The sequence below is a fragment of the Cavia porcellus genome, unplaced genomic scaffold, assembly GCF_034190915.1.
Source record: "Cavia porcellus strain 051 isolate PalLab524CR breed Dunkin Hartley unplaced genomic scaffold, mCavPor4.1 scaffold_2, whole genome shotgun sequence".
In the NCBI taxonomy this organism is placed as follows: Eukaryota; Metazoa; Chordata; class Mammalia; order Rodentia; family Caviidae; genus Cavia; species Cavia porcellus.
The window spans coordinates 120184913-120206612 of NW_026947485.1; the positions used below are offsets into that span (position 1 = coordinate 120184913).

The 21700-nt window shown below is 38.4% G+C and overlaps 1 protein-coding gene across 6 annotated transcripts in view; it reads left to right on the plus strand.

The window, feature by feature from the left end:
• Nucleotides 1-21700, plus strand: part of Xrcc4 (X-ray repair cross complementing 4) — a 259434-nt gene that overhangs the window by 115719 nt on the left and 122015 nt on the right. For all 6 annotated transcript variants that reach the window (XM_013143659.3, XM_013143660.3, XM_063245297.1 and 3 more), the window contains one exon: nucleotides 20484-20631. In XM_013143659.3, coding sequence (XP_012999113.1) covers nucleotides 20484-20631 — 148 coding nt within the window. The remainder of the gene's footprint in view (nucleotides 1-20483; nucleotides 20632-21700) is intronic.

Below are 21700 nucleotides of genomic sequence, written 5' to 3' on the forward strand. Positions count from 1 at the left end.
TTAAATATCACATAAAGTATGACAGTCTACATATTTTAGATGATACTACATTTTAATCCTATTTTCTTATTTCAATTTGAGCATCATGAAAATACATGTCTGTGAAGAGAGGGATTACAGCCTAGTTTAATGGAAAAGATCGAGATTGTGAGTTGAGAGCTTGAAGCTGTTCTTTTTTTGTTATTATTATTGAGAAAATGATACCAACTTCACCCATATGTCAAGCAGGGATTCTGGAAGCCATACGTACATAAAAATATTTGAAATGTGTGGGGTACACAGACTAGCATTATTCTTATAAGTGGTATTCATTGAGGCTCAAGTAAAAATTTACATTTGACAGAACTTTTAAGTGAGCCAGTTTTGTTTCTCATTCTCTTTTTTTCTGTATTGTAGAATGTAGTTGAGTGTTCCTACTGTGTTACCCTGTTCAATATCTTGTACAGAGTAAGTTTTTAAAAATATTTTTATCAAGTGGTGAATGAATTTTTGTAGCATAATGGAATATATTTGAGAGAAGAACAATAAATTTTCAACTTGATTTTTCTTTTTACAGCATTTTGCCTGCCATGTTATTTAAATGCCATTCTTCGAATGGTGACAGATTCGGGCTCTTCTCATTAATATCTGGAATAGCCTCAAGACTACCTAAGAGTTTATTTTAGCCAACTCACATTGCTAAACAAAGCCCAGCAGTTATGACTTTTCTTTGGCACAATTTGCTGCCTACTTCAGGAGGATAAAGTATGGTTTATACAAGTTGTTTTTCTCGAAGCTTCATAACACTTATTTAAACACTGTGTTCTACCAAACTAACCTAAAAGGCTCCATTCATGCCCATTCTTTGGCCAGCGTGCCACTTACTCAAATTCATTGACTGGGATTGCTCATAAACGGCCAGGGAGCCCCACAGCCACAGCTTCACCACTGGATATAGTCTCAGCAAGTCACAGCTCTTTGTGGTGCTGGGCTTCACAGTGTGTGGTGTGACAAGCTGTTTTTAATGCTGTTCCCGACAAAACTTACTCCTTTGCTGTGCAGGTTAGCCTGATTTTTAAATCTATTTGGTGGACCCCACCCTGAAGAAAACTTTTTCGTTTCTCATATCCTTTCCTTTCCATGAAGTGATAGCCTAGAATATTGTAAAAGCCAAAGGTCAAACTAGTTATGCCTCCTTAAGATATTTTCAGGTGTGGTGTTCTCCATCACCCTTTCCACCTAAGTCACTTTATAACAATAATTTCCTACATTCCTGATAAACTTTAGACTATGTAGCAAAGTCACTCTTTCAGTTAGTTGTCTGCATGTCTGTGATTGTGAACTCTGTAAGAAAGCTGATAAAAACATTTTTCATCCCAGCATTGGCACGGTGCCAGATGGAGTCACCCACATATATTGTCAAATTGGAATTGTCCTAATACTTCCATAACAGATCCATGAAAAATTCTTATAGGAATACCCCACGAAGATCTTGGAGGAGCTGTTGCCCAGAGCCATAACAACCAGGAGTAGGACCTGGACTGTTCATAGTTCTCAGGTGTTGGAAAAAATCCTAGGTGTTAGAGCATTGGGATTTTAATTTGCAATTAGCTGCCGGCTTTGCTATAGAAAATGGAATACTTTGGAGTGTTTGCGAAACCTGTCTGGACAAACTCTTGTATCCCCCCCTCCCTGCTTTCAAAGCAGCATCTAAGAGTTAGAATGACTAGGATTATTATAATCAAATCTTGTTCAAGGGTAAGGTCACTTAGTCTTGTAAGTTTCTGGTCAAAACGAGTAATGGGAGAGTGCGCTCATATTGATTTTATGCTGCCCTTTGTGGGATATCGTACAGCCAGTGTTTTCCATAATTTATCTCATTTCATCGTGGCCACAATCAATATCAGGCCTCATAGCTGTCACATCAAGGAAGAGAAGTAGGTTGTTCAAGGTTACACAGTGATTAAAAGGAACAGCCAAAATTTGATCTTATTCGTGAGGAGAAAGCAAAGCCCAGGCCATTAAAAGCCCTCACTTTGTTATTTAGACCCTTCCTCCTTAATCAGCATGTTTCATTGCTATGCAAATCTTAACCATTTTGTTTACGGTTACTAACCAGATATAAAGTAATGAATACTGCAATCAAAAGGCTAAGTTGCCAGGTATCCTGCCAGAAAACAAATACCTGTGGAGGCATCATTTAAATGCCTATTGGATATACAGAATCAATCTGTAAAGAATCTTTGTAGTTTAACAAGGCTAATGTCAATATAAATCCTACTTATTTTTCTAACGAAATGAAAAATCACATATTCTCTGCCACTCTGTTCAATAGGCCAACAGAAGTATCTAATTGATTCTGATTTTCTCTGGGAATAATCCAAAGGCAGAATAAGGGCCTCCTCTATTTTCCTCATCCTTAGGCACTTAGAGGCCATTAGTACGCAGTTACATCACTTCTGGGAGGTTCTTTTAGTTGAATTTAAGTTGAAGCCTTTTTGACTCCTCTTATCAAGGGAACACAGTCTTCTCCAGATTAGACAGGTCTTCCTTGGCTTTGGCATTATCTGGAAGACTTGACTTCTTGGAATATAATTCTAAGTTGTAACATACAGAGAGAAATTCTAGCTATTGGTAAGAATTCCTTACTTCATTACAGCACAGCTCTCTCTGCCTCCCTGTACTGATGAGGGATTTAGTTCCAGTTCAGCCCTTTCCTTAGCTTTCTGACCAAGGCAGTTTTTATTAATGTTGCTGCATCTGTTTGGCTCACTTGTATAATTTAAGGAAAAGAATGAGACAAGCTAGATCTAAACAGTAGTTCTAGTTTTCCAATGCTTTTAAGACTTACGTTTTATCCTCTAACCATTGGGGAAAGCTGCCAGTGTGCCAGGAGGTACTGCACAGTGTTGTGTGGTGGAAGCTGTTCTCACGTTTTCTCCCAATTATAGTCGTTCCAATAATGCTGTAAGAAACTATATAAATCACTTACTGCCAAAATCACAGCTGGATTTTTCCCATCTGTATATGGAGAAGCCCTGAAGTACTTGATTCTGCCCATCAGAAAGGATAATCCAGAAATGTCATCAAAGGGGTCAGGAACTCCACCAGGGAGGACCAGAACATTTCTCCCATAGCACCAGGAGAGTGTGTGGTTCACTTTGTCTGCATAATTAAGGGCTCAGCACAGTGGGGTGGAGGGTCTATATTTTTCCCATGCTTTGGTATTGTATTTCACCTACAGGTACATAACTTGGCTAATTTTTTTTTTTTTTTTTAGGTCTCTTTAATCCTCGGTTTTCCTAGTAATGAAATAGAGACTATAGGTTTAAAGATATTTACATTTAAGCCTCTTTTAACAGTTACAATTTTATATTATATATGAGCCATTATTATATCTAAGTAAATATTCATATACTACAGTTCCTCCTATGTACTCAAAAAGAATTAGTTGCTGCTAGCATTGTTATTAATATTACTGTTGTTATGGGAGTGATATTGGCAATGGTAAGAAGCACTACTGATAAGTACAATGTGTTGCTTAGTGTTCTGTCTAGTAATTTAAATTTCTGTCTAGTAATTTAAAAATGATCCTAGAATTAAATAGAAATTGACAAGTGATGTGTGAAGAAATGTAGTGATGGTCCTCCAGAAATGAGCTCTTGGACCTTAGTGGATGCTTTTGAATTTCGAGAGGGATCTGCCAGCCTTCAGGAATAGTGAACCCTCCTGCTTCTGGGCATTTTCAAAATCTGGGCAAAGCTGCTCTGCTCTAATTTCTTTTAATGTTTACATGGGTCAGTAGGTATTAGTAAATTCTCACAGTGTTCTTTCCTGAACAAATGTTATCACTTGCAACCTAATATAAATAAAATAAAAATCAGCAGTAAAGAATGAAATAGAAAATATAATAAACACTAGTAAATAATATACCCAGTGTTCATTGATGTGTACATGTGAGAGAATTATAGTTGCAAAAGTAATGTTGCTGATAGTGAAGAAAGCTTGGTCTTTCCTTACGAATCAGTTTATTTTCCATAAAAAGAAAACTTGAGTAATCCCTTAGCAATAGGATCCTGCAGTTCATTAATAACAAGACAAATCAGCTTTGTGTCAGGAAATGTAACGGTGATTAAGATAAAAACTGTTGGAAGTTTAGAGAAGAGGCAATATAGTGTTAACTTCTCGGTTCGGCAGTGGCCAGTTGCTAGGACACTAGAAATAGGTGTCAATGATTCCCTGTTTCAGGGAGCTCCTAAGTGGGCTCCAGTGTCTTTAGAAAAAAAATGTTATATTTCTATTCATACTAGACTATGTCATTAAAAATTAAATACCTCACAATTCCATTCCCACAAAATTTAATATCTAATTAGGAAAATAGAAACAATTGAAAAGTAAAAGAAAGTCTCGGTCAGTACTGAATTTAGTTTATTTTTTCCAGTGTTTGTGAAGTGCACCTAGGTGCTGGGCCTGAGGTCTGGCTATAGGACACCGATTTCCACCAGACAGTGCTGCTGTCCTTGGCTTCTCCATCTCATGGAAGAGGGAACCATCTCAACAATTACAATGCCAAAAAAAAAAAAAAAAAAAAAAAAAAAAAAAAAAAAAGCCAAGCAGAAATAATAGTGCTTTGATCATAGGCTATGCTCAATAGATCTGAAATAAAAATGATTATTAAAAATGAATTTTTAAAATGCCATATAGAAAATGTAAAGATGAAAGGAAACAACCATCCATCATTTATGGAGAGACAGAGTTTGAACTGTACGTGAGAGAATAAATGGGAGCTAAAGACTGGGCGTGCTAAGAAAGCATCGTAGAACACCAGCTAGAGAAAACCATGCAAACTCACGAGGGGATTTAAGAAATGAATAAGTGAGGTAAATGACTACATCGTACACCTTTTAAGCAGTGGGAAGGAGTGGCAGGCTGCAGGCTCAGCATGTGTGCACTTGCGACCAGAGGATCACAAGGCAGAGAGGAGTTTAAAGGGTACTGAATCCCAGGAGGGAAATGATTACCTGAGCTAAAAATAGTGTCCTCAGTGATAGCTAGTGAGAGGGAGAGACCACAGCTGCCAGGAAGCCAGGTCCAGGGGCCTGAAGGATTTACCTCCTCCGAGGGAAAGCGCTGTGGCTCCTCTGTGTGCTGTCTTAAACCAGCAGCTAGATGGGAGGGCTGGCACTAAAAACCAGTGTAAAGCGTTAGATACTGGATTTGTGCTCTAGGGGCCTCAGATTTATAGTGTCAAGGAAACAGTAGAGCTGCAGAGCACAGAAGTGGTCTGTGTGTCCTTCCTTTAGCCTGACTGCTAAAGCTGCAGATGTGTGAAGGTCACCAGAGAGCCAGGACCTCCTGCACTGGGAGTTCAGAAGCCTGTGCCTTAAGGACTCTCTCAGGAAGAATAAGGATTTCTGAGGAGTTTCTTAAAAATCCAAATTAAGTAGCCAGCAACCAGTTGTTACACTGAATTAACATCTAGTGAGTGAACATCTCCAAGATTCTTCAAGAGTGAGCTACTCATCATGTTTCAAATTCAGTAATATAAAATAAATATAAAATAATATAAAATAAATGCAAAAAAATTAGGTTGTAAGGTTTCAAAGTTAACCCATTTATTTAATCACTACAAGCTTTAATTTATGTTAAAATCCAAGGACCTCTACATTATAGACCTGTTTATTTGGAAATGAATATAAGATACAAGTGCATAGATTCTGATAAATAGATAAATTCTCAGTACACTGATCTTTCTTCTTTTTTGCCTCAGAAGAAAAGTCTGTCTTTCAAACAGGACTTTTGTTTTAGGTAAGCTTACTGAGACCTATAGTAAGAATGTGTTTCCCCTTCTAATCAGAGTGCACATTGTGTGTGTGTGTAAAACTGCCACACTACTTCCCCTGCTTCACACCTGCAATTCGGTATTCTCTAATGTAATGTTTTCTAAATGATGGCTGTCACTCACTTTGTTTTATAATTTACTGATGGATCATGACCCGCAGTTTGGACATCCCTACCCAGACAGTTTTCCACCTCCTGCATCTCCTCCAGTGGTTTTCTCACTGGTGCTTCTCAGAGATCACCCCTTCCCAAGTGAGACTGAAAAGGTGAAATTCCATGGGACTGTAAATGTGCACAGTTCTCATTTATCTCACAATAATAATTGAGGACCCTCCCTTGCTTTCTATGCTCATTTTGGAAGTTGTTAATCTGGTTACCCTTCATTGATTCCCTAATTTTCAAGTATATACGTAATTGATGGTCACTAGTGCTGCTGTACATCCATGCCCTATTCCTGTGGCTCCTGTTACAGTCCCTCCACAGTCACTCTCCTTGATAATGGCTGGCACTTATGAAGAACTTTACATGCCAGGCTAAGTGCTTTACACATATTCTATGCTTTTCTTGCCGCACTGTGAACCGAGTTCTATTCTTCTCCACCACAAAGTTACTTTGCATACGATTACGTGGGCAGGGAACAGGAAAACAGGGGTTCTCCTCCAGGAATCCTCGTGCCTGACAGGAGGACTCTGTAATGGCACACTGCTGCTTTTACTTTCCACCACGGTAACCTTCCTCCCTCTTTTGCCTCCTAATCTCTCCTCCCCACTTCTCTGCTCTCCTGATGTCTGATGGCTGTTGGAAATCCATCCTTCTCTGGCACAGTGAGATAATAGTGTGGAAGGCGCAGTGGTGGGTGTACCAGTGCCTTCGTGCTTGCATTCCTTTGAAGGAATGATGTGACGCCATCAAGTGAGTTTTACAGCCGCGGGGAGGGTTAGTGAAAGCTCCAGAAGACATGAAAATGCACTGCAAGAGCCTCTAGCTTGTTAGCACTAATGTAACAAACACAGCAGAAGGGCCCGGCTGAGTTCCTCTCAAAATGCGGCCAGGCGGGCCTTCTCCCGCGCCCTGCTCTCCACCTGCCTTCCGCGTGCCCGAATGCACCTGGGGCTGGCCTGTTCCCGCCAGGACTCAGGTCCCATTAGGTCAGGGCTGACCCATATGATCTCATCGTGCCTTGATGTCCACTTGAAGGTCCTGCTTCCCTCCAGTCACCTTCCAAGGCACACTGGGAGTTTAAGACGTCAACGTAAGAGTCTGGAGGGAACACCAGTTTATTAAAAAGGGACTTATCACTTGCCAAATAAAGGGGCAGTGTTCTGCACACCCCGGAAAGCTCTGCGGACCAGGAAGGGGGGAGGGGCAGTGTATTGATCCTGCCGAAGGAGGCAGGAGAAGGGAAAATTAAAAGCACGTTTTCACACTGGGGAAGAAAGGACCAAACAGGAAGATGCGCTGGATCTGTCGGTGTACCCGGACCCCCCTGCTGCAAGCTACGGTTGACTTTCTGGCCTGAGTGTCACGGCTGCCTTGGGAAAGGGGGCAGTAGTGGGTGGGTGTGGTAGGCGGAGGAGCACTTAGACCTACCCCATCTTATTTTTAGACAAAGTTAAATTGCCTTGGGGATCAAAACAGCTCTAATTTAAAGATACTATTAGCCTGTTTTCCAAAGCTTGTCCCTGGCACCTCCCTTGTTACTTGCTCATTATGTGCGTGCAGCACTAGCGGTCTGTTCCTCGCTCTGGCTCAGTTACTCCTGTTAGTTCATGAATTTGGACATTATTAAGCCCTGGACGTTCATACTTCTGTCCTGCAGAGCGTGTGGAGCTTTTGGTTTGGGTCTGACAGATAGATCGCTCCCTGGCGAATCAGTCGGGCCCCCTTTTCTCTCAGCTTGCTAAGTGTAGCTCGGGTGCGGCCGGTGCTCTAGGGCTGTCACCTGAGGGTCTGCCTGTCCGGTGGAGGGCTTGCCTCTGCCAGCCAGAAGTGCTCTGCGTCCCGCAGGTACGCGCAGGACATCTGGATTTCCATTCAGGTTGGGCTCCTGGCTCCCCAGCCAGCTACTTTCTGCCAGGCCTAAGCGGAGTGGGGCTCCGAGCATGCGCAGTGTCGTATTTACCCAATAATTTACTCTCTTGGGGCTCATTTTTTGCGCAGTTATCTCTTCTTTAGTACTCTGCCTCATAAATTCCAACTGTTTTAATGGCCCCAGACTCCAATTTCTGCCTTCTCCGTTGAATGCAGTTATTGTGTGCTGCCTGGACCAGGCTTCCTCCCGGTGGCGTGGAGGTCCGCAGGCAGCTGGAGGGTGAGAGACACACTGGCTGCGGGGCTCACCGCTTCCGTTTCCGCTCCTGCAGGACCTCGGTCCTGCTGGCTCTGGAGTCCAGGGTTAGAAACCTGTGAGTTCTTTCCGAGAGACTGACGGTAGCTTGCACACGAGTTCTGTGTAAAATTCAATGCAACTTCTTAGAGGTTGCCTCTTGCAGAGATCAATTTTTTATCTTTCATACCAATATCACTGTTGTTTAAAGCAGTCAGGAGTGCATCTATCTACAGGCAGCCTAAAAAAGATAAATCACGTCAGCTTGAAACATTAATGAAAGCCACGCTATAAAAACCCCCTCCTAAGAAAGACAGCATGTTAAAATCACTTGTGTTGAGCAGAGTGTTCTGAGAATGGTTCTATTAAGAAAGTTTATTTTCTTAGCTTTTGATGTCCTCGGGTAACAAAATCAACATTCTTCTGCGTTTAATGAAAATAAGTTTGGAAAAAGCAACAGGTGATTTGCCAATTTAAAAAAAGCTACTTTGGGTTTAAGTCATGAGTGTGCCCTGTTTTCTTTATTATAATTACTGAAACAAGAGATTTTGAAATTAATGTGTTGCCTTACAAACTTGTAAAAACGGAGTCTAGGAAGTGGGTTATAGGAATTTATTGATCTTTGGACCTATGATGTTTAGTGTAATTACCTAGAGTTAGTATAGTTTAATGCATTGTCTTCAAACGTAAATCAGAAATATACTACAAAAGCTACTACAAAATAGGAATATAACTTTTATTGTTATCAGAGAAATAGTAGAAATAAAGGAAATGATATACAATTAGTTAAAATTACTTTTTGAATAATTATGTAATGGTTTTTGGGGGGAGCTGAAAATTCATTGATGTTAAAGTGTGCCAGTTTAAGGCTAGAGATTTAGCTCAGTGGCATAGGTGCCTTCCTGGCAAGCATGAGGTCATGAGTTTGATCATTGGTCCTGCAAAAAAAATAAAAATGAAAAATAAGAAATAAATAAATAAATAAAATGTGTGCGTTTATATTACCAATAAACATATCCATTCACTATCTGTACTTAAAGTGAATAATTATTTACCTAAAGGAACAATTATGGATAGAGAAGTAATTGTATGAATGACAATTGAACACATTTCATTTGTCAGAAAAGACAAGGATGCACATTTTCAAGAAGGTTCAGTAAATCTGTCTGCATCTATTCTCCTGCCTTCTCGTTCCTCCTCACTGTTTTCTGTATTTGTCAGTCTCCTTCCCTCTTTCCTTCAGCAGTAGTCACATGACCTATAAATAAATGGATTATTGTCTATTAATTACTCATTCCTCAGGGTCACTGTTTCTTTCACTCGTGTTTTCTATAGATCTGTCTCTGTATCTACATCTGACTCTGTCTGAGCAGTAACACAAATACAGACGTTTTCTCCTCTTTTTCCCAGCTGTGTTATGATAACCTCCCAGTGTTACTGTGGTACTTGACTAAGATATCTGGTAACGATTATTTACAAATAACGTACTCCTTTGTACAGCACTGGAACATTCTCTGCAGGGACATTTAAATGCTGACTCCAGTTTAATATACTAGGCTTTGAATTTAGTACTGGCCTTTTAAAGCGAATTATAGACGCATTTTTTTAGAAGTCATGTTTGAGAATAAATAAATCAGTCAAACTTTATTTCATTGTTTTTATTCAAACCTGTATTTTATTAGCATAGTTTTGCTGCCTTTCAAATTCTACTTATAAATGTTTAGTATTTTCTTGATTTAGTTTTCATTCATCAATGATTTTCATGGCAAAAAAATATGTACCAAATGACATTCATTTAGCTTTCAGCTTATTTTGGAAGCATAAATATCAAAAATCTGAGCATAACTGAAGCTTTTGTTTCATTGGAAAGACTTTCTTATCAATTTTACACAAAATGGTAGTGCTAAAAATTTACTAGCTCTCTTCCATTGTAACAGTTTTTCCATTTTGTTTTAGAATTCACATTAAGGTAAATGCATTTTGTACAAGATCTCCATTTTTTGAATTTCATAAGTAATAATGTGGATAACCTTATGACTTCTTCTATGATAAGTCTGTACTTCCAATTCCAAGATAGAAACGCCATATGAGATTGAAATTTGAACTTCCTGTTCATTTTGGAATCACAGTAGACTGGTATTACAGATAGATGAAGAGATGATAGACAGATAGTGAGAGAGGGATAGTAGACTGGAGATATATATTGGCTTGGGTAAATACAGATTTTTATGAAGGGAAAAGAGAGTGAAGTTTCCACCCAGCTCGGCTGATTGCTTGCCAGACCAGTTACCAGGTGTTTGTCCACTCAGCAGTGGGTTTAATCAAGCCCAACTAGAATCATACTAGTTAGAGACACTTTGGAATCAGCATAAAGAACTGAGGACTTAGGGGTACTGGAAAAGAGATAGGAAACCCTATTTATCTATCTATTATTTTGCTCTTTGTATTTTGGATTTCTAATGTTTAAGCTCCTGTGACTGATTTATTCCCTTAGCATTATGGTCTCAAAGTGCATCCATTTTCCTACAGGTGGCTCAAGTTTGTTCTTTGTGACAGAATAGTATTCCCTTGGGTGTAGATACTATATTAGGTTTATCCATTCATCTATTGTTGGATATGCAGGTTGCTTCCAACATTTAGCTGTTATGAATTGTGTTGCTATCAAAATGGGTGTGTATGAATCATTGTAATATTATCTCATTGGAGAAAGATACCTAGAAGAAGAATAACTGGGTCAGTAGGATTTCTAGTTTTATATTAGTTTTTAAAAATTTTTTTAGGAATCCAAGATGATTTCAATAGTGGTTGTATTAGTTTACACTCTTACCAACAATATAGAAGGTTTCCTTTTTCCAGACTCAGCAGCATCTGTTATTATTTGATTTCTTGATAACGGCCATTCATTCTGGTTTGCAGTGGGATCTCAGTATGGTTTTAATTTCTATTTCTCTAAAGGCCAGCAATTTTGACATTTCTTTACATACTTGTTGGTAATTTGTACTTCTTTGGAGAAGTGTTTGCACATTTTATTTGCCCATTTTGTGTTTGGGTCTTTTGTTTTGGAGGGCCTGTTTTTCTATTGCAGATATTAGTCCTCTTACTGAGAAAGACTTGGCCAAACTTTCCCCCATTCTTTAGGTTGTCTGTTAACTCTATTGGTTGTTTCTTTTGCATGCATATAATTTTTCATTTGAAATGATCCCATTTGCTGATTTCTGGTATAATTCCTGTGCAACTGAAGTTCTGTTCAGAAAGTCCTTGCCTACATCTTTTTCTTCAAGGGTTTTATGCATTTTATCTTCCAGCAGCTTAAGTGTTTCTGTTTTAACATTTTGATTTTTGATATATTTTTATTTTGATTTATTACATGGTGAAGTATATGGGTCCAGATTCACCCTTCTGTATGTGGGTATCCAGTTTTCTCAGCTCCATTTATTATAGAGGTTTTCTTTCCTCTACTTTATCTTTTTGGTCTCTTTGTTAAAAATCAAATAATTGAAAGTTCTTTGGGTTATTTCTACATCCTTTCTTTTGTTCCTTTGATTTACATATCTGTTTTTGTGCTGGTACCATGCTGTTTTTATCACTGTGGCTTTATAATATAACTTTAGATCTCAGACAGGTATGATTTGTTACTCAGGGTTGCTTTTGTAATTCTGAGTGTTCTGGTTCCATGTGAATTTTAGTATTATTTTCTCCCATTCTATGAAGAATGCTGTTGATCTTTTGGCAGATACGTGAGTAAAATCTACCAATAAAGGAAAGGATCATACATCAAAGTTCAATATGGCTGTAGAGTAAGTTGAATCTGGAAAAGTGTATCTTAAAGTACTTCAGAGAGTTTTTTCTTTGTCTTAAAGGTAAAGGGAAATAATGTAAGATGGGGTGTGGATTTTTAGAAAAATTCCATACATGCATCAGAGAGAGTTATTATTAACTCTTCTGGTTATGTTTCAGCTATAGCAATAATCCTGGTAATATTTTGGATACAGAGAATGACTAAGCAGATTAAAGAAATTTTTTAGGTGGTGTTGATTAGATTTGTAAATTTTGAAAGGCATCAAGATTGACCTCTAGTTTGGATACTGACAAGTTATATGTCCAAGAACATTATTCCTGGAGACTGCATAGTGCATACATTACTAAGACAACAGAGGCAAGTGAGGAGTTAACACATCGTCAGTCTTTGCAAATGCTCATGCACATATTCATAATAAGCTGTAGTACACATATTCATAATGAGATGTAATACACATATTCATAATAAGCTGTAATAAATTTCCCACATGTTCTTCTTCTTGCCACATTGGTCCTTAAAATAACTTTTGCTTTTGTCTAATTGTATTAGTTACAAAAGGATATACAAATTACTTACTTTAAAAATAAAAACTATGCAAGGCTTTCATTGGAAAAATAAAAGTTCATAAGTAATAGTAGTATTGCATAAAGAATATTTTGATATTTGAAAAGGAATATTATAGTATAAAGTTTCCTAATTTGGATAAAACATCACCTAATTCTAGCATAAAATCATTTCAAGATGACCTGGAAGCATCTAGGAATTTTATTATTTATTTATTTATTTTAGTACCAGAATTAACTATTTGGACTAACCGCTCCACACTTAGTTTTTAAAAAAATCACAGAATTGTTAAGTGACCTGCTCAGACTCATTTAGACAGTGAATGGCAGACCTAAGTCTGGGATCCTTCTAACATGTTGTATGCACTCAATGTAAATATACCTTACTTCATTTGATGTTGGCCCAAAGGCCAAGAGACGATAATATATCATCCTAGTTATTCCACCATTTGGTGGGGAACTTTTTCTCTATCCTTCTGAGTAAAAATATTGACATAATCGCCTAATCATTTGAAAGCTAACTGTGACATGCCTCACACTGCAAACTGGTAATCTTTTCAAAAATCATTCCACTTTTCAGTGAATTTCTCTGAAATTTAGCCTCATATTTGCCTCTTCAATGAACCATTGCCAAACTTATACAACAAAGGCATTAACCTGATTGCAGAAAGTAAAGTTTAAATAAGTACAGAGAGACAGCTTTTCTTAATGTATCAAAATTCATCCAAACTTACTGAGTTTCAGTACACAGGAGCAAAACGAAGCAGGTATTGTCACATAAACTCCCTCAGATCCCTCTTTCTGCTCGTGTTAATGACAAGAGTTTGCAGCTCATGCCCCATTCTCCCAGGAAGTCAGGCAGCCTTCACTTTTGCCACTTTCTTTAGATTCTGAATTTGGCTTTCTAGTTAACTTGTTAACTTGGCCCAGTTGTAATTACCCAGCGACAATGCAGATAATATGCTGGTAATATAATAGTTTAAGAAAAAGAAACTGAAAGATTTCTTATTCCTGTTCTCAAAAGAGATGTTACATTTTGTGTCTGTCCAATTTTTTTTTCTCTCCATGAATCCTCTCAATGGTTTATTAAAAAGTAAAACGTATTATTTATTATTTATTCAAAGCTCATCAAAATAAGAAACAATAGAATTTCAAAAATCCTTAGCAGTCTCCATGCACAAAACACTAGCTGATGTCATAGATTGGTTAAACTCCATACCTGCCTCATGTGCAACAGTGAAAGCTATAAGCATCTCCAGAACATTCGTGACACAAGTAGCTGTTGAAAGCTAAGAAATTGTAGTTTTGTGTTCTGAGAACCTCTGAATCATTAAAAGTGCTTTCCAAAGCTTGTTAGTTTTAGCTGCAAAATGATATAAATTGAAGGCTTAGTATTGCTCTTTCATAAACTACTCTCTCTAGTAATAGATTTATTTTCTAGATGTTACCTTGACTGACAGAGGCAGGTATAATCAATAGTGTAGTATTTCCCATAGATAAAAATAACGTTAAGAAGTTATTTTTTATTACATCTATTTGTATTTGACAAAGTATAGCAGCCAACAGTGGATATTTATGGAGGAATTACTGTGCTGATATAGCGGTGAATAGAACTCTCAGCCCAGCCTTCATGAAGCTTGTAAATATTAGATGAATTGTTGCTAGTGCGATGAGATCTACAGAGACATGAGGCTGAGGATTATGCAGAGGACCATAGAACATGGTACAGTTTGAATGCAAATTTGTTGTTCAGGGTCACTCGGAAGCATTCTCAAGAGCTAATTTTAAAGTGGTATCTTTTCTTAAATCAGCTTCCTGAGAGCAAGCTGCCCTTTTAATTTGCTCTTGGGAAACCTATCTCAAAGTAATATGATAATGGTATTTATGCTCCAAGTAGAATATCTGCATAAGGAGAAAAACAGCATATGAAGTCAGGTTATGCTAGGTGTTTGACATGATAAGAAAACTGCAGATTTGTTAATTATTTCAGAAAAGAATGATGAAAGTTTGGAAAACTGTGCTAACACTTTTAAATGATTCATTTACAATTTCTGTATGCATTATGGCTTTCTTATGACTGGTCACATTCTTCTTTCCTCTTAATTACAAACCATCTGAGTGTCCACTTGACAGTGCCTGATGAACAGAACACTTGTTAAACATCTATTGAATGAGTGAAGGAACGAATGAATCCCCAAAGACTGAAGACCCCAGTTCCTATAGTGTGAAATTTTAAAAATACTTTTTAAAACTTAAACTTTGGATTGTTCCTTAGATGTGGAACACTACTAATACAATCAAGATGTTCTCTTCTTTTCCCTTCTCCCTCTGTCTTCCCCTGCTCCTCCTCCTCCTCTTCTTCCTCTTCTTATTTTTCCTTCATGCGATGGATACTTCTGGAGTCTGTACTTTGTCGTTGGTGGCCCTCCCTGCTTCTGACATTGAAAAGTTGGGATTTCCCATTTCAGTAGATATTTGTTATTAACAGATTTCCAGCTGTGCTGGCTAACTGAGAAGTCTGATTCTGGAAAAGGGCGCATATATAGATGTGCATCCACTCTCATACTTGTTAGTGGTATGTTAATTATCAGTCTGTTTAGTCATCTCAGATTAATAGGGTTAGACCATTGATCTCTTGTGTAATGTGGTCCTCAGTTACTCAGATTAGATTGTGGAAACTGGATAATGGTTTGAAAAAAGGCTATTTGATGGATGGTAAGGGAAAATAACGTTTGCTTGTTTGGTCAGATTAGTAACTTCTACTTCAAGATAAGTTCCTTCACACATTGCTTTTGAAGTCTGGTGTGGCCCATTTTACCTGCACTTCTCTCCTGTCTGCATTCTTGTCTGAGAGACATGCTGTGGAGGCAGGAGGGAGCTTAGCACACTGACTTGATTTTTGTTTTGTTTTGGATTTTTATTTTCTGTTTTTGTCATTGTTGTTTTATATTTGGAAAGAATGTGTTTTTTGAAGTTTCAGGTTTAATTAGGATTATTTTTAAGGTTAAATTTTGGTTTCTTCCCCTTACTATTTTATATTACTATTTCAAAAATAAAACATAATGTCTTATTGATTAAAAAAAACTTAATGAACACTTTCAAAATGAATAAATGAGTAAAACAGCCCAAAACTGTCTTAGAAGTCTGTGTACTTTATATTCATAGCAGACAGCATGGTTTTGTTACTATTAAGTTATTTTAAATTTGGAAAGTCACTAATTTATATATTTTTGCTTCTATTATTTTTATATTTGTGAAACCATCTAGAATAGATACTCTACATGTTCTTCAAATTCATCAAAATGATCTCAATTTGGCCATTTATAAGACCACACATATTTTGTTAATTATACTGTAATGATACAAAATATACCTGCAACTTATTGATTTCCAAAATAGTTTATAAGTGTGTAAACCGATTTATAATTGATTACATCAGATTAACTTTGTCTCATTGTCTCAGCAGTTGTGGTCAGTAGCCCTCTCTTGACTGAGGAGTTCAGAGCTGCTGTAGTGCACACAGGAAAATGGCAGAATGAAGGCCTGGCTCGAGTACTCCCTCTCTGCTTTCCCCTGCATCTTTTCTGGAGGGTCATAGTGAGTTTTAATTTTAAATAAAAAATAAAATTCAAGACTAATTTTTTAAAATAAGATTTCTGTTTTCATAATACAGAAACAACCTCACATACCTTTAGTCATCTGATCCTTGACAAAGAGAAAAATCATACACGAGGGGAAATTGTCTGCTTCACCAGTGGTGGTAGGAAAGTGTGTTTTCCTTGTGCCAAAGAATGCAAGTGTCTCCCTGGCTGTCTGTACTAAGAGCACAGCAAAACAGATGAAAGACCCAGATATAAAAACACAGACCCTGAAGGTGCTGGAAGATAACAGGGCAAACGCTTAAATCTATGGGCACGGGAAAGGGTTTCCTGAGCAGAACTCTGGTAGTATAAGAAATAACACCAAGAATGAATAAACTTGGGATCATATCAAATTAAAAAGCTTCTGCACAGCAAAGGAAACAACAGAATGAAGAGATAACTACCAATTGCTTCTGATGGAGAACTAACTTCCAGAAAATATAAAAATTCAAAATGTGAATCCTTCCAAACAAATAGTCCAATCAGAAAATGGGCCAATGGGAAGAAAATTTTAAAAAAGAAAAGAAAAGGAGCCAATGAACTGAGTGGACATTTCCCTAGAGAAGTACAATGGACAGGGCCAGGTGTTTAGCTCAGCAGCACAAGTGCCTGCCTGGCAAGCATCACGTCATGAGTTCGATCCCCCGAACAACAACAAAAAAGGACAATGAACAGTAAGGATATGAAAAAAATGTTCCACATGCTTAGTCATTAGGGAACTTCAAGGCAAAACAACTGTGAGATTCCATCTTACTGCAATCAGAATGTCCATTATGGAGAACACTAAAAGCAGCCCATGCCAGTGAGGCAGTGAGGGAGGAGAGCTCTACTTGTATAACCTCTATGGAATTCCACATGTAGATGCCTTGGCAGCCTAAGCATGGAGACTAGTGTTGATCCGACTATGCCTCTTCTAAGTATATTCTCAGAAGAGTTAAAATCATCACGCTATAATAATAATGCCGTAGCTAAGCTCTGGAAACACCCTAGATGTCCCTCAAAAGATGAGTGGGTAAAGAATATATATGTTGTTGTATTCAGCCATAAAGAATGAATTCATGTTATTTGCAGGAAAACTGGTGAACTTTGAGGCCATAATGTTAAATGAAATCAGACATAGGAATCTAAATATCATTTGGTTTCTCTTATCTGAGAAACACATAATGTATAAGTAAAGAATAAAATAAAGGAGTGATGACAGGAAATGGGGAGGCAGGGTTTATCGATACAGGAAAAGGAATCGGGGAAAGAGGTGAAGGGATATAGAGGTAAGGGAAGGGATTGACAATGATCAAACTATGAGATGATCTGTGTACCTATGTACATGTATGTACATATGGATGGATACATAGATGAGATGTATACCATGTCCCCAAACAGGCGCAACCATTATATATTGCAAACAAAAAGAAACAATTGAGTGACATATCAGCAGTATAGCAGAGATTCTTACAGTAGGTTGTTCGTACTGTGACTGAAAAAGCAAGGTAAAAGAGAATAAAATATGTGATACAACCTAAAAAGTTAGTGATTAAATGCTTAAATTCTTCAGGAAAGAGGAAGATTGTTATGGGTTGGGGCTGCATCCTCAGGGTGACTGAACTCTGCCTGAGGAGAACACACAGATGGACCATGAGAGAAGCAGAGGACATGCAAATGGGGGGCCGAGGGGCTCCTGGGAGGCTGCTTCCGAAGACCTGTGGCCAGTGCATTTACAAAAGCAGTGAAGGTCACATCGCAGGAGGGTTTGAGGAATCACTCATGGTTTTGTTTTCACTTTTGTTTTGGTGCCCCCATTTGCAACAGCACATGTTCATTTCTCATGGGGAAGGGAATCTCAGAGCCTGCATTCTGTAATATAACCTGAGAGCTGCTTTGCCGCTGTCATACACAATGTGCTTTAGCACCGTGTGTGTACGTGTGCGTGTGTGTGTGGGCTGAGTAGGTAGGAGTGATTCCGGTCTTTATTAGAAGATTAAAGACTGTGCACAGATGTGCATCAAAGAAGAAAAAACCCCACAAATGTGATGTAATGAGAGCCTGACAAAACAAATTACAAACTTGCAAAGAGGATTTTTAAAAATACTGGATTTAAGAGGCTGTTGGCCAAGGACGGAAGTTTACCAGGTAGTTAACTGCTAACCCTCCCATTCTTGGCAGCTTAGACACCGGTGTCATTTCATTTTGACACCGCACACACCCAGGAGAGCAGCTCTCTCCCCTTGTCCGAGCTCCTCTGCCAATGTCCTGCAGCTCTCCTGTTAAACAGTGTGGCTTTCCCTGGAGCCACCCTTCACAATAGCAGGGCTTGTGTAAAGACTCCCATTTTCTGGATCCAGTGAACCTAATGACAACTTGAAATGCATCCCACAGCTGTGCCAAGCAGCATTTCAGCTGCGGTGGCTTAACTGGCAATACTTTTATCCTTTTCTTTTGTTTTCATTTAAAAAAAATTTCCCAGAAATTGTGAAAGGCACATTGTTGTAACAAAGAAACTAATGATAGTATTAAAAGCTGAAAAGTTGTGAAAGTGGAAAAATCTTCTGTGGCCTATACCAAATCCATACCCTTTTCCCTGGCTTTGAGTGTTCTGAGTTTCTTGAACCTACTCCTTTCTCCTGTCTCCCTTTTACTCCTGCTGTCTGTCCTTGTCTATCTGGCATCCTCCTCTCCCAAACCCCGCTCTGGCAAGGCCATGCACACCCTCAGCACTCTGAATGTTAATTACCATTTCCCAGGGCTCTTCAAGTTCTTCCTCATCTCTAAACCAATTAAGTGTAGCCTGCTGAGCCTAATACAAATGGATGCTTTTTCTTTAAAAAGGAGATGTGTGGCATGAAAGTGAAACTTTGAATTGTCGCACATAGAAATAGACATTGCTATGTCCACAGCAGACTGCTTCCAGGACTCCCGTGGATACCCAGATTCTTAGATACTGAGGTCACTATGAAATGGAGCCTACATCCTCCAACATCTAGACATTTATAATACCTAATACAATGTAAATGCTGTTTCGGTGGCTGGGTACTGTTTTGGGAAGAATGACAAGAAAAATATTGTATATCCAGTACTGACGAATTTTTTTTTTGCATATTTTATATCCCTGTTTGATTGAATCCATGGATGTAGAGGCTGACCCATGTGGATGCTGACCATGTGCAAAATCACAGACGGTGGAGACACTTTGGAAGTTCCTGTACTTCCTATCAATGCAATTCAGTGATCTTTCCTTATACGTGGAACAGCTTTACTTGTTTGGAGATCAAAGTTCAGTTCCACTGCACAGTCACTGTTCAAGCAACCACTGTCACACTAGAAGTCCAGTATCCAGACTCAGGAGCAGAAGCAACGTGAGAATTATTACACACATTATTACAGCTGAAGGGCAGAGTCGGGATGGGTAGAAATTTGAGAAATATTTCAAACTTAAGAATTAGGGTCCGGTCATTGAATAGTGCCTCTTTTTCCTGGCTTTTAGCATTGTAGGATAGAGAGAAAAGAATAAGACGGAATAGTTGCCTTTTAAAAAATGTTTTATTTTTTGAAACAGGGTCTCATTATGTACTTCAGACTGGCCTTGAATTCACTATTTAGCCCAGGCTGGTCTTGAACTCATGGCAATCCTTCTGCCTCAGCTTCTTAAGGGCAGGATTCCAGCTGTGTGCCACCACACCTAGATATTATAAAGATAGAAAAATGTTAAAAAGTCTTTTTATTTTTATCAGTATGTCCTCTGTGTGAGCAGTCACAGAGCTCACACTGCGCTCTTTGCCTTCTCGTCCGTCTTCGAGCCAGAGCCCACGTTTACTGTCGGGGAGACTGGTCCCCATGTCTGTGGGGCTGCCCGGCAGTCACTTCCTAGGCATCACTGTAGCCTCTTCAGGGGGATCTGTGACAGTCACCCTAAGGGTTGAAGCGCCGGATGATGACATACTTCACAGTTCCCCTTCGAAGTACTGCTGTATTCTCAGGCTAAGTCGTGCCACGCTAGACTCGCTAACTAAATGTGTGTTAGTGAGTGGGTACAAGGGGAAGAAATCCCGAGCTCTGTCCTGAGCACACACTGGGTTTAAAACTGCGAAATGACCTCTGAGTTTCTCATCGAAGTTTCCATATCCACTGATAATGTCGATGAGCATCACCCTGGCTGCCTGACTGGTATCGCCCCTCAGTAGTTTATGCTGCTGGTAAAGTGTCGCACACCCCACCTGGGTTAGTGCAAAGCTGCGCAGAGATGGGAGAATGGTTTCCTAGGTCCTGATGATGTGTGTGCTAAGGCAGCAAGACAGACACGAACGTTTCTGGGATTACAGCCTTCCTTTCTCTTGTTTTAGCCTCTTTAAACAAAGAAGACTCACTTATCTCAAGCCCTGATGTCACAGACGTTGCGCCAAGTAGAAAGAGGAGGCAGCGGATGCCGAAGGATGTTGGATCAGAAGCCAAAGTGGCTCCTCGTGGGACGCCGCTTCCGGAAAAGAAAAAGTGAGTCACGTTGTTCTTTCTTTTTTCCAGACAGTGTGTGAGATGCCATTTTAAAAATCAATAGAATGTTTAAAGTTGTATTATTATTTCTGAATTTAGGGTTTTCTTGAAACCAAAAATTGTAATTTTGGAAACTATAAGATGTTTGAATCAATATATGTTCTCTTGCATCTGGCAAACTACTATTAATATTTAATACAGAAATGCCAAAAGCATAAGCGAACTTTTTCTTATGGTTTTTACAAATTAATTTGAAATGGCATGTGTGGTACTGAAAATATTACAATGCATCTTGTGTTCAGTGAAGTGTTTTAATCTAATTTACTGCTTAAAAGAGATCCATATAGCATTCAAATAAGCCCCTTGATTTGATTATATGTATTTTTAAGTAAAAAGTCTCTTTCTAGTCATCCATTTATTTCTATTAACTTTTGGCATTTATTTTATTTTTCGGCTTTTTACTCTGGTTCAGACTACCTTCTATCAATCTACTTTCTAATTTAGTTGAAATGAGTTGCCAATCACAATAATTAACATTTCATAATGGTAAAACCAATGAACACTTACAAATAATATTGTCAGTTAAATCCAAAATGGGTGTTTGTATCAAAATTAGTGAAATTTTCATTAATGTAGCAAGTAGTTACTGAATACTGATCACAAAGCTGATGGTGTTATCACAGTCAGGGGTTTCAGAGTGTGGGATGAGGACCACGCGGGGTTCTCAAGATCCTTTGCAATTCCCTTCTTCAATCCTGTACCTGCGTGAGGCTGCATTTTCTGAATGTCGTTCAGTGAAAATAACATGTCTCAGCTAATTGAATGCAGAAGCTAATGAGAATCCAACTGTTTTTCATCAAGCCTGCCATCAAATGGATTTACAAAAGCTTGAAACAATGTTCTCAAAATTTTTTTGTTTGAAAAATATATTTCATGAGACTATGTTATTCAAGTTATCAAATAACAAATGATTTGTGTTATTGTAAATAAATATTTTTCGCTTTAATTTCAAACATGGAAAACATACTTCAGATAAACAAAACTATAGACTCTTTAAACACTTGAGTCC